At 38.2% G+C, this 13,755-nt stretch overlaps 1 protein-coding gene across 1 annotated transcript; it reads right to left on the reverse strand.

Annotated features, from left to right (window-relative positions):
* Window positions 1-1,319: 1,319 nt before the first annotated feature.
* LOC139728333 (alpha-2-macroglobulin receptor-associated protein-like) lies at window positions 1,320-9,781 on the reverse strand. The gene is made up of 7 exons (XM_071639277.1): window positions 9,524-9,781; window positions 7,807-7,966; window positions 6,056-6,172; window positions 5,485-5,592; window positions 4,851-5,080; window positions 2,185-2,355; window positions 1,320-1,573 (listed from the first exon to the last, which is right to left on the reverse strand). Exons 1-7 carry the CDS (start codon window positions 9,722-9,724, stop codon window positions 1,508-1,510), a joined length of 1,053 nt encoding a protein of 350 aa, XP_071495378.1. The 5' UTR covers window positions 9,725-9,781; the 3' UTR covers window positions 1,320-1,507.
* Between the last annotated feature and the right edge of the window lie 3,974 nt (window positions 9,782-13,755).

Genomic DNA, 13,755 nt, shown 5'->3' on the forward strand with positions numbered 1-13,755 from the left:
ACCCAGTTGGCAAAAGAAGTACCTGGTAAAAGTATAAGTCACTTTTGAAAAGTGATAATAAGGGACAATCGAAGTATTCTTCTTTAAAGGAAAAACATTGGAACTGTGTGTAGACACCCTTTCATCTTGTTGAAGATTTTTTTTTCTACACTTAGGAACTTATTACATTAGATGATACTGATGCCTTTCGCCTTTAATGATTTCAACGATAGCATTGGCCTGATTTGTCTCACTTTCATTTGACTTAAAAATGTTCTTCGAAGACATATCTGGAATACAGTGTTGACTTCTGCCAACATATAATCACACTGTCATGGTGTTTCTCAATACTTTTTTTGAACTTTTTACAATAAAATGTTAAAGGGCTGGTGTAGTTTTGGTTGAGATGGGGTTTCAGGTTTCCAACATTTTTTCATGGTCATTTTTTGAGATGATGAGAAACCTCTTATGAAATATGAAAGAGTGTACAATTCTAAGGGGAATTCAACGTTTATTTGATGAAAAATTGGTTTTGAAATGGTTGGGATATCCAAAAACAAAGGGATCCTAATAAAAGGTGGGACCCACCTTTTATTTAGGATCGCTTTGTTTTACTTTCTTTTTCTTTTGGATATCTCAGCCACTCTAAACCAATTTTCATCACATACATTTTGAATTCCTCTTAGAATTGTATGTTCTTTAACATTTTATAAACTGGTTTTTAAGTATCTCGCAAAAGGTTTAAAGCTGAATCCTCATCTCAACCAATACTACACCATCCCTTTAAGAGGTGATCTTCTAATTGTCCAGCCACAGCAAGCCTCAGAGGTATAAAATTTCACTTGCTGAAAATGAGTTATTAAAAAAATATGAAAATTCTTTGGTTCCGACTAGTGGGTAATACACACTAGTAGGGATGGCCACAAACAAACAACAAGTAATTGGGAATAGGTTTTTATACCACCAACACAGAAGCAACAACAATCTTGAGATAATGGCACACCGAAGGGTTAAGTCATTAATTAAAAAAAAAATTACAAGACAGCACATTCCAACTTTGGGAGTCCCATAAGTTGATTCAAGCAACATGAAAACTAGTCACGTTAATGTGGGTGATTACATAGAAATTTGTGAAGATTTTAAAAACATTAATACAGAAAACTTCCCCCAAAAACAAACAAACAAACAAACAAACAAAAAACAAAACAAGACAACACAAACAAATGAAAACAAGAAAATGCTAATAATCACTTTTTAGTACCGCATGAATTGAAAAATGGACCCATCATTCCTCAAAGTTTCAGTTTTGTAGTAATTCAAACTCGGTGCATGATCTTTGCAATAATATGGGCATGGAAATCTTCCTACTGAGATAAGTATTGGGAACAAGTGGGGGATCTGAGGGGGATGGGGGATGGGCAAGTGATGGATGGGACCAGTGACAGGTTTATGGCCTATGGTAGTGAAAGACAAGGAGACACAATATATAGCACTTGGTGAGAATTAGTCTGGAGCTGGCACGCTTTGGTTACAGCTCCTCCCTCCATTTACCCTCTGTGATGCGCTGGCGAAGGTCTTTCATTGTTGAATGTACCTGAGCAGAAAGAGAGCATGAAATGATTCAGCACTCACTACACAGTATGCTTTCATGACTGGCATAGGTCATAAACTGTTATGCTAAATATTTCACGATGATTTTACTTTTCCTAATTTTGTTGTTGAAATTTAATTGTTGAAACCAAGATCCTCTCTAGTTTCATACTCTGGACAAGTACACTGTAAGTGTTATGTAAATCAATTCCCGATTTACTCTCTCTTATCATGACTAAAACCCACATATTTGCAGTACTATATGCCACAAAATGTAGGCCAATCAAAATGTTTGCAGAGTTGTGCAAGTTTGTATGGGGGAGGCTTAAAAAGGATAGGCATTTCAAAGATGTTTTAAGTACACTTGAATAAATATATATACAAATATATATCTGTATATCACTCACAAATGAGAGGTGTTAATGCGACTAGAAAATATGGCAAAGCCCTACACCCAAGGTTTTCATCAACATTTAAAAAATGCCTTTTTTTAACCAACAGAAAATATCTCAAGGTGTAATTATCTACTCCTATTTTGAAATGAAGTTAAAAATCATTGAAAAAATGGGGGGGGGGGGGGTTGAAGGGAAAAGTAGGGGAGAGCACTGCATGTACCTCCTGTCCCAGGTCCCTCGCCTTATTGTGGAGCTCCCTGGGCTCTGGCATCCTGGGCTTCTCCCCAGGCTTGCCCTGCAGGGACTTGCGGTGGTCCATCTCAGCCTCCAGTGCAGCCTTCTGGGCCATCTCGTGCTTGAGGATCTTCCCTTCGAACGCCGCCAGCTCCTCCTGGAAGTAGGGAGATGGACACGTGTCAAGCTGTTTCTATTGCAACTGATTGACAACTTGCCCTTCATCGACATAAATAACTAGAGAGGGGCCGTCAAAGGCGGCAGACCCACGCCTAAGTACAAAGTCGGGGTAAACATAATGTGCATTCGGTCATCTACCAGAATTCGGCCACTTAATTGCCAGTGTGCTTTATCACCAGCCAGTGAGTTCTACCAAAGATCGTACACTGAAGTGTACGATCTTTGGTTCTACAGTCACATCACACGCAAATCACATAATTACACATACGGTATTAACACTCATTCACGTACAGGAAAGTCCTTAAGTCTCCTCCAAAAATCCATCGAAAATCCCAAATTCCACCGTCAAAAGTGCAGAATCGGAACTTTTCCAAGCGCGCGCGAATTAAGTCCAGTTTTAAGAGTATTGTCTACGCGACGGGTCGCGGAAAAAGCGCTAAAAATCGAGAAATACGCCGTTTTCTTGCGGGATATTTTGATTATAGCATGCCGAGAGTGTGATGATATCAAAGGTCGTATGAGTGTACGATCTTTGATGGTATCCACAAAAGCAAAAAAGAAAAACAAAATTTACGTACCCCCTAGGCAATTACCCCTATGATTAGTGTCTACGGGAATTATTCAATGCAAGGGTTGAATGCAAATGTCTACTGCACCAGTATTCGGCCACCAACGAGCGCCGCAACGTCGCCGGTGCAATTTTGCACCAACAGTGTAGAGCGCGATGCATTTTCAGCGGCCTTGCACACGCATTGACATTGAGCACGCATATCGTGCAGTGTGACTGCGACCGAGCAAAATGCTCCTCCAACGAAAAAAACAATCAATGTTGATTTGAAAAATCATCAAATATCAAAGGTCGTATGAGTGTACGATCTTTGATGGTATCCACAAAAGCAAAAAAGAAAAACAAAATTTACGTACCCCCTAGGCAATTACCCCTTTGATTAGTGTCTACGGGAATTATTCAATGCAAGGGTTGAATGCAAATGTCTACTGCACCAGTATTCGGCCACCAACGAGCGCCGCAACGTCCCCGGTGCAATTTTGCACCAACAGTGTAGAGCGCGATGCATTTTCAGCGGCCTTGCACACGCATTGACATTGAGCACGCATATCGTGCAGTGTGACTGCGACCGAGCAAAATGCTCCTCCAACGAAAAAAACAATCAATGTTAATTTGAAAAATCATCAAAATACGGGCCAGTTTGTGATGACGGAGAACGAACTTTCATAAATCTAGAAGGACATAGTCCCTCAAATAGGCCTAAACGTAAATTTCGGAATTCTTACGAACATTTGAGCAGCGAAGTCGGATCGTTGGGGAGTTTATGTCTTCGTATGGTAGCGGAAAATCGCAAAGTGAGAAACGGGAAATTTTCGGAATGGTCACTATACCATGGGGTCAAAACTTCAAGGTCACACAGAATTTGCAAGGGTCAACCGATTATCACCAAAATCTAATCGATTCTTTCCTGTCATTATCCAAACATTCCCTGAACATTTCGTGCAAATCCGTTTACCCGTTCTCTTGTTATCTTGTACACAAACAAACAAACAAACAAACAAACAAACAAACAAAAAAACAAACAAACAAACAAACAAACAAACAAACAAACAAACATACGGAACCCTTTACATAACCCCCTGCCGATTTTCATCGGCGTGGGTAATCATCGATTATTCAGAATTTAGTAGTAGCCACAACGAAAAATCATGGGCATACATACTTGGATTGGACTCAAACCAATCATTCATGTCAATGAGTTGTATAAATATGCAATATGCAAATATGCAAAACCATACAAAGGATATGAACTAGCACTGGCTGTCAGGTGAGAGCTGGGTTGTCTAGTGGATACTCCGCTTGTCTAGCAATCAGGCGAGTGTTGGATAGAGTGTAACCGGAGTATGTATACTTCATAATCGGTGCTTCTTTACTTTGATGAAGGGCAATACGTCAATCAGTTGCAAGCACATTACATGCATTGCTTGTATTTCAAAATGGTCATAAATCTATGAGAAGAGAGTTGCAGTGTCACACACAAATATATAAGCTTCAAATATCAATTTTTGAAAATTCCTGGTAATCAACACACACCTCAATAACCAACAAAACAGAAACATGTAGTCTATGATACAAAGTGAATTATTCTATGCAATTTCTCTGTAACCATTTTAATGACCAGGATTAAACTCAAGCTATAAAGATTAATGCACATACAACACTTATTTAGGATTTCTCCTACTTGGTCTCATGCAGGATTTGTCATGGTTGAGGAATGTACAGTGAAAAATCTTCCTTCTCAAAACAAAATAGCAATAATAGTTGATGGATATATTTTATTAAAACGAAACTGTGTACAATTCTATGTAATGAAATTGCTAAACAAATGACATTTTGAATAGCAGTAATACCAAACTGCTCAGCAAATTGCTATGCGATACCAGGAAAATTATTCCCTGATGTACCTGTATAGCTGCCATCTCTTCCTCAGTAAAGTCCTGCTTCTTTGCCTCCTTCCAGAGGGTGATGACGCGGTGCTCCGTGAACGGTCCACGCTCATCCTCCGGCATCGTCTTGGCTGACAGGCGCTGAAAGTCACGGGAGATGTCGCGATGCATCAGCTTCAGTTCCACCTCCCTGCCACGCATGGCGTGCACCTCGTCTGGGTGGATGTTGCCGCGTTTCTTGTCACGATCTTTCAAGGAAAAGACACATGGACACCAGTGTCATTCCCTAAGACAAAATAGTGGGATGTCAATCGCGATCCAGATACCAAGAATTTTTTGCTCCTGGTCATGATGTCAGACAGAAACATCCCAGTAACTGGCCATCATGATAATCTGACAACAACTGTGAATGCCTGAAATTTACCAAAATGATGTGTGATGTGTGTTTTGAATGATAGGATAAAAAATCTCGAGATACTTTGCTCTAGTATTCAGGCACTCACCGCAGTTCAAATTATTGTGCTATTTCTCAAATTACTGCTATAATTCTGAAACAATCTCAAGATTTTGTGGATTTGGATCACAGTGCTAATTGGTTGTTTGCTGTTTACGTATTGCTGGCTTGCGTTTTGTTTGTAGAGGGTACACTGACCTGGGCCGTGCAGGGTATCCATCTTGGAGTTGAAACTTTCCAGCTTTTCTTGGTGACTAAGTAGCTCTTCCTTCAGTTCTGCCAGTTCATCCTCTGCAAACATTTTACCTTAAGGACATCAGAGAGAAGTAAACCACTTAATAGTAAGTCAAATATTTAAAAAAAATAATCCCTCAACAATCATAAGATGCCTTATATGAATCTGTGTGTTGGAATAGAAAACATACTTCATAATATATTATGTGATTGCTAGGGTACGATTGATCATCAGGTCACATTCCCCATACTTACGTACCACTGAATGACAAGGGCACTTCAGGAATAAAAGTTGTGTTCAATGGTGGAAGATGATGTTTGAGCCCTTCCGAGGACTATGTTGTCACTTTAACCTACATCGCTTTATAGGATTTGCATCACTTCTTTATGATTCTGAACATATATTTCCATCATTAAACTGCAAAACAGGCAACAGTACACCAAACAAAGTCTTCCAGAACTTTTGTTGATGTCGTTTCTCTTTCCCTCAGCAAGAACAATAGGCCTACCTTTTCCCTATCACCAAATTACTTACTTCTCTGGGCTTTACCCCACAGCTGGGCAACTTTTGGATCGGTGAACGGATTGCCCATCGTATCAGGAAACTTGCCATCAGCTAGTTTGGCAGCTATGCCATATCTCTTCATGACCTCTGGTGAGAGAAGAACAAACACACATTGCATATGTCATACAACCCAAACTTGCACAAAACTCTGCACAAGAACGAGTCATGAATAATTCCCAGGCTCCATTAACTGTGTCGACTATCGCACTAAAATGATCAAATAAACAAAATTTCTCTTTTAAAATACATGTATTTCAAACAAATTAGCCACTTTTAAGCTTGGTTAAAATCATATTTGCTTAATAACACTGAATGCATCAATTTTGTCTATTCCACCATCAACTTCAAAGATTTGAACTTTGCATCCTCTTCTATTTGTTCACTTCTTTTACATGTGACTGTGCATAAAAAAAAAAAGATTGCACAACCCGATTTTAACTGAGGACTCAAGATAGGTGAAATAGATCTACCTGGCCAATCTTTAGTTTTGTAAATTTTCTGAGCCATTCTTCTTCTGCATCACCTAAAAGTTTAGTATTGTGAAAGGAATGGGAAACAGTGATTTTTTGCAGTTTTTTATTAGAACACATTTTTGTAGAAAAACGTGATTTGGTTTGGTTTGGAGGCCCCTTTTCAATTCTTACAAAAAACCTTTGCACCTTTGTCACTTTGAACTCTTATCAGAATGGAAAGGATGATGCTACTACTTTGAAAGTTTGAATTATTCATGAATAGAATGTGCTAATAAAGTGTGCAAAATTATAGCTTAATCTGATAATCTCTTCATTATGGTTGCAATAGAGTTTTACATCCTGTTTTTTGTCCCATTCATTGCATCTCACACAGCTTGGTGGAACTAAACACTTGAATAGACCTTAAATTCCAAAGCCTCTTTTCACAGAAAACACTCTGCCAGAGTAAGCACTTTCTTTCCCTTATTTAGATAAGTTCAGAGAGACCATTTGTAAAGAGTCATGCATCATTCTAAAGCTAAGAGTCTGCTCTTTTCAAAAAACTAAAAATCCATGTTTGGCCATTTATATACATATATATATATATATTTTTTTTTTTTTTTTTTTTTTGGCTGTGTGATGCAGGATGGGTCACATATTCTTTCAAGGACTATGAGCGTATTATTTTCAGTCTATTTACGAAAAAAGAAAGAATGGACACAAATAACGACTATACCCTACAATGGAATCTGCATTTCTCGCCTGCTATAGACTTACCTCACTTCACACTAATCAAACTTCTCTGCAGTGTTTATGTGACCGATACCTCTTTGTTTCTCTCAAGTTCATGTTTTTAAATGACTTCCTCAATGTACACAATGACATGTATCACAAATCAAAATTAATTGATGCTGCTCATCATAATGAAACTTTCTTCAGACTGCTAACTGTAGAAACTTTAATTCTTCTGCATGGACTGTAAACTTATAGTCTATAAACATTATCAATACATGAATATTCAATATCCATCAGTGCACCTGTATATATGTATTCCAAAAAAGGTAAACTAGCAGTTCATTTCAAAGTAATCTGTATCTCCTGGAACTTGAAGATTATTATTAAAGATTGAATATAGCTTCAAGCATCTTGACTTGGGTACACACAGAGAAAAACAAATGATATCCACATTTTGCACTCTGACAATAAATTAGCACAATACGGTCAAACAAAGCAACAACAACAACAACAACAAAAGACAGAGTAACAAACCTTTCAGACTTCGGTCAATAAGCATTTCACCTTCATCCCTTGGATTAATGTCATTGCTCACATCCTTCTTTGACATGTCCTTTTTCATCTTGCCATACATGGTGTCCAGTCTTTCCAAATCCCTCTGGAGCTCAGCCAGTTTCTTCTCTCCCAATCTCATCTATTAACAATTGGATGGATAACATGTCAATCATACAAACAAGCTCCAACTGTTGTTGAAAAAAAAAAAAAATAAAAGCAAATGTATTTTGAATATTGCTAAAATAGACAAGATTTAAGTTTGGTTAGTTACACCTAGTGACACTCAAACTAATCAGATATTATTCATCATGAGCCTATTACAGCTACTAAACACTTTTGCAAGTCATCAAAATTTCCACTAACACCTAAATATAGATCCAGTCAAAAGTGACAAGAAGCATACTGATCAGATATGTCTAGTTTATGTCAAATGAACAGAGCATTCGTTTGTAAAGACAAAAAATATTTCAAATATCATGCCATTCTTTGGACTTTACAGTATTTTTCATGTTATGCTGCTTCCAGTGGCCTATTACCACATATATGACAAATACAACTGCTTTCACCATTTGACTATAATATTTTGTGAAATATTGATCTCTTGAGCAACCTAGTCACACACCCTGATTAAATTGATGTCTACTGACACAGATGCCTCTTAGTGTCCGGCAAAATAGGGCTTTCTCTCTCAGCTGTTTTATATTCGTATAACCTAGTAGTAAGGACTTACACTACAGGTTCACATACACCCACTATGTTTGGATCTAAAAGAAATCTTTCTTTACAATAATGAAATAAAAAACAACTTTATATTCTCTAATTTAATACTATCAGGAGTTGTGCTAACATAATGAATTAGGGTCAGGATCTGCAGTTTTGAAAGGAAAGCACAGTTGACTTCTATTCACTTGTGGGATAGTTGCAACTAGTAGGGCCTACCTGCAATGGACCAAAAAGCGCTGGTACTGCATCGGGGAAAATGGGTTCAATTGTTACATCAAGTACAAATGTACTTGAGAAAAACAAATACAGAGGACTTTTTGTTGAATTGCAGGGTGCACGTGGACAAAGGCTGAGGGATGAAGCCCCTTATATTAAATTCAATCACACTATTGGCTAAAATGAAAATAGATAAAATACAAATAGACAAGAACTTACACCCGCATGTTATCTTGTAGTCTCCTCATCCAGCGGTTCCAACACCAAAACTTTAAAAATTCATAACTTTTGCATCGATTGTCCAATTTTCCTCAAACTTTCACTGATGTGTTCTACTAATGTTGCTGCTTTCATTTAATCCACATTGCATTTTGGGTTTGTATTCCCTTTAATTCATCTTGGGATCTGCCCCCTGATTCTTCCTCCTAGCTAACATAATTGTTACTAACAGACCTAAATTGTTAGGAAGGGGTAGAACTTCTATGATCATAACTTAAGTTAGCATTCATATAATAGGGCCTACTGCCGTTATAGTTAGGCCGTCATTGCTAAGAAACCACCAATCAATTCTTGGATTGGCTTGGCCGTGTTAGTTACCAGTTATTGCAGGCTTAACCGAGATAAATTGGTAGTCTAATGTATATAAACCATTGTAGAACAATCAGCAGTACACACTAGGAAACAGGTAAACAAGTTGTCGCCATCGCTCAACCCGTCAACAAGTTCGAGGGGGCGTACCGGCCAATAGGAAACTCACACGCATTGCCTTCTCCCAAACTTGACCGACACGGCGAGATCGAAACTGCTTTTCCGTGTCAGGAAATTTCGACCGACCCACTCTGTTCATATCCTGATTGTACTTGTTTGGGGCGTCCCTGGCCGCAGAAACATCATTGCAGAAACAGACACATAGGCCTACTACGAGTAGAAACGTTGCAAAATCGTATTTTCGATCCATGATCTTCGTTTTCAGCCTCTTTCCCCACTTCTGTCGACTGGTGTCCCTTTAACTCGCTGCACGTCTACATACGTCTGCCCACGTACAGTACTTACACACACATAGACACGGTACGGGGCTGAGGGTCTAGCGCTAGCCAGCTACAGAGAAATCAGTGGAGCAGACAGCTACTCGCGATCGTCGTCGCTGGATGGTATGGTATCTTCCAATATGAAATATAAAATTTGGAATAATTGTTTTGGATTTTTTTTTTCATTCCTTTTTTTTTTCTTTTTTTTTTACCACTAAAAAGTCACAAACACGCTTGATTTCGCCAGGATATTGGTTGTTGTGAGATGTTTCTATTCCTACTCTTTGCATTTCGCTGTTCATTACATGTACTATTCTTTAAGTTTCTCTTTAGTTGTTCTATGATGAGTGACCAAGAAATTTGAGACAGCCTTATACTCACTCAGGTCAACTGACTGTAATTTCACTTTGCACTCAAGTACCCGGTGTATAATTTCAGATATGCCTCCTTATGTACTGTATATTCTATATCTGTTTACTACACCTCAACTCGTGGCAAATATTTCTTTGCAATGTATGTACTTCTGTGCAACCATCGTTTTGTTCTATTTTTCTTTCGTTCTCTCTTTCTTTAGGGTGACTGGGGTGGAAAGCAAGGAGGATTGAGAGAAACAATTTGTTGAAGATGATTCTTCTAAAAAAAGGAATCCAGTCTAGCAGCCCAGCTGGAGTCTGTGCTCTTGATTGGCAAGGGCCTGGTACATAGGCCCATATCCATATCAGGGCCGGCGGAACCGTGGGGGGGGGGGGGGGGGAGGGGGGCCTCCTTTTTTTCTTTTTCTTTTTTTGTGCTTGTCTGCTGAAGAAACCTGGAAGTGGAATGAGAAAGATGAGCTGTTCACCTTTTTTGTTTTTTTTTTGTGTTTTTTTTTTTTGCTTGTTAGCTCATGAAACCCGGAAGTGCCCCCCCCCCACCTTTGAAAGCATTCTGCCAGCAGTGTACATGTATTATAGAAAGCATCATCACTATAAAGGAACTTACTGTTTGACATGAAATATTACAAGCTCCATCTCTAAATATTTTCTTCGATAAGTTAGCGGTTTATGGCTATTATCAGATTTTACTAGTAATTTATATCACCCTTTCTCATTTATCATGATGTTTCTCCTCATGTAAAAATGTACCTTTTTAGGTGTTTATTTTTTTTCGGTTACTTTGTATATTTTCATGCTTAGTTTACCTGAAAAGAGAATGGATAGCTGCTATCCATTCTCTTTTCAGGTAAAAGTAATTCTGAACACAAATTTATCATCAAAAAGAAGAGGTCAATAAGATTGTAAAGCAGCCACAATCTGTCACAATATTCTTGTCCTGCCTGTGCTCTGATGCCATTCTGATCTGTTCAGCACATTATGGTGTATTAAGTCAGACTTTTCTTACAGGCCTATACACATGCATAAAAATATAGGCATCACTGTAGGAAGTTCGAGATTTACATACAACACCATATCTATTATAATGTATCATTGTCGGTGGCGGATCCAGAGGGGGGTGCAAGAGGCGCACGCCCCCCCCCCCTTTATTTATCGTTAAAAGCAAAAGAAATAAAAATTAAAAAAAAGAAATGAAACCTGGAAGTGGCACCAAAAATAATAATCACGTCCCCCCCCCCCCCCTTACAGAATTCCTGGATCCGCCCCTGATTGTCATTTTCATAATTATGCAAGATAAAAATCTGGCAAAAAACCAGAATAGCTAATATATCAGTAGGCTTTATGAAGATCAATAAAATACATTTTATCATGTTATACATTAAGCATAAACTTATCATAATCATGCTTATATCATAACTCTATCCAATCTCCTGACTCTCCACCAGTCTTTTCCTCACTTCTGTGCTTAAAGAGATTATAGTATTGGTAGGTAAAAATTCAGCCTTTAACATTTTGCTAGGTACTTAGAAACCACTCATCTATGAAAACAAATGTAAAGCATACAACATAAGAGGAAGTCAAAGTTTATTTGATGAAAATCGGGTTTTAAATGGCTGAGATATTAAAAAACAAAGTAAAGCAAAGAAATCCTAATAAAAAGGTGGTTTCCAACTTTTTATCACGATTTCTTTATTTAGGATATCTCAGCCATTTCAAAACCAAATTTCATCAGATAAACTTGGGAATTTCTCGCTTAGAATCATATGCTCCTTCATACTTCATGAGAGGTTTCTAATATCTTTAAAAAGAAATCATCATCAAAAAATGCTAGAAACCTGAATACCCACCTCAACCGAAACTGTATAATCCATTTTTAATGTATCTTTGTCTGCAAGTATCTGCTGGACCTGTTTCATAGTTTGCGATCATCACAAGTTATCAAAAATTGCAGTCAAAACAAATCTGCAATGGCCATGTTGCTATGGTCACTGGACTTGTAATTCCACCCTCTACTGCAATTCTCAAGTCTGTCTATCCCTCTCTCTCATCTCTTTTCTTTCCCTCCTCTCAGTCTGTCTGTCAATAGTCTCCCCATCTCCTTTTCTCTATCTTTCTCTATATGTTCTCTCTTTCTATCAAATCATATATCTCTCTTAGCATCTAACATATATCTTCCTCTTCCCATCTCCCTCTCTCTCTCCTTCCGTCTCTGCCTTTCCTCTCTCTCCCTCTCTCAGTCTCTCCTGGCATTTCTCATAATATGATCTTCCTCTCCCTCTCTCTCTACATACGATTTATATTTACATATACCTCTTTGTCCATCTCTTCCCTCCCTCCTCTCTCTCTCTCTAGCATCTGTCATTATGATCTATCTCTCCCTTTCTCATATACCTCTTTGTCCATTTCTTCCCTCCCTCCTCTCTCTCTCCCAGCATCTCTCATTATGATCTGTCTCTCTCTCTCCCTCTCTACATATAGTATATTGATATACACCTCTTTGTCCATCTCTTCCCTCCCTCCTCTCTCTCTCCTAGCATCTCTCATATGATCTATCTCTCCCCCTCTGCCTCTCTCTCTCTCTCTCTACATATATATTGATATATACCTCTTTGTCCATCTCTTCCCTCCCTCCTCTCTCTCTCCTAGCATCTCTCATATGATCTATCTCTCTCCCTCTCTCTCCCCCTCTCTCTCAACATATATATTGATATATACCTCTTTTTCATTATTCCCTCCCTCCTCTCTCTCCTAGCATCTCTCATTATGATCTATCTATCTCTCTCTCTTTCTCTACATATAGTATATTGATATATACATGTACCTCTTTGTCCATCTCTTCCCTCCCTCCTCTTTCTCTCCTAGCATCTCTCATATGATCTATCTCCCTCCCTCTCTCTCCCCCTCTCTCTCAACATATATATTGATATATACCTCTTTTTCATTTATTCCCTCCCTCCTCTCTCTCCTAGCATCTCTCATAGATTATGATCTTCCTCTCCCTCTCTTTTTCCATCTCTCCCCTTCCTTTCATTCTCCCTCTTCTATACCATCTCACATGTCTCTCCCTCCCCCTTTCTTTCTTTCTCTCTCTTTCTCTCTCTCTCTGACTGAACAACTTTATATTGTACATGTTTACCGTAACATCACAAGTTTTTATCTTTTATATTGCATCCCAAGTTTTCTCTCTTCATTTTTTTGACAAAAGAATAATAATTAGAAAAAAAAACACACTGTGCAAATTAGACAAGCTGTGATGATGTCACAAGCAGTTGTATGATGGTGGTGGAGGTTTTGATAAATAAAAAAATATCAGACCTATTATAGGTCTGATTTTTTTAATATATATTATAATGATATACAGCAGATTGGAATTTAAGGGATGAACATGTTTTGACAGAAGAATGATAATAGGTAACAACTCTGCCGATATGATGATGTCAAAGACATGAACATCTGCCATTAACCCACACAAAAATCCTCACTAAACATCCTTTTTTGACATATAGTAGCATGGAATATTTGTTGTGTTCCAATAATGTAGCAATGGTGACTAAATCAGGAGAGTTGTGAATTGAATATCTGCTACT

The sequence above is a fragment of the Diadema antillarum genome, unplaced genomic scaffold, assembly GCF_040938485.1.
Source record: "Diadema antillarum isolate AM-2024a unplaced genomic scaffold, OU_Dant_1.0 seq00000173_RagTag, whole genome shotgun sequence".
Classification (NCBI taxonomy): Eukaryota; Metazoa; Echinodermata; class Echinoidea; order Diadematoida; family Diadematidae; genus Diadema; species Diadema antillarum.

Coding starts and splice junctions, on each gene's coding strand:
- LOC139728333 (XM_071639277.1), bottom strand. CDS start 9,724: ATGGATCGAAAATACGATTTTGCAACGTTTCTACTCGTAGTAGGCCTA. Junction 5,593..6,055: donor GTGGGGTAAAGCCCAGAGAA/GTAAGTAATTTG, acceptor GATGTCCTTAAG/GTAAAATGTTTGCAGAGGAT. Junction 1,574..2,184: donor CGAGGGACCTGGGACAGGAG/GTACATGCAGTG, acceptor CTTTCTGCTCAG/GTACATTCAACAATGAAAGA.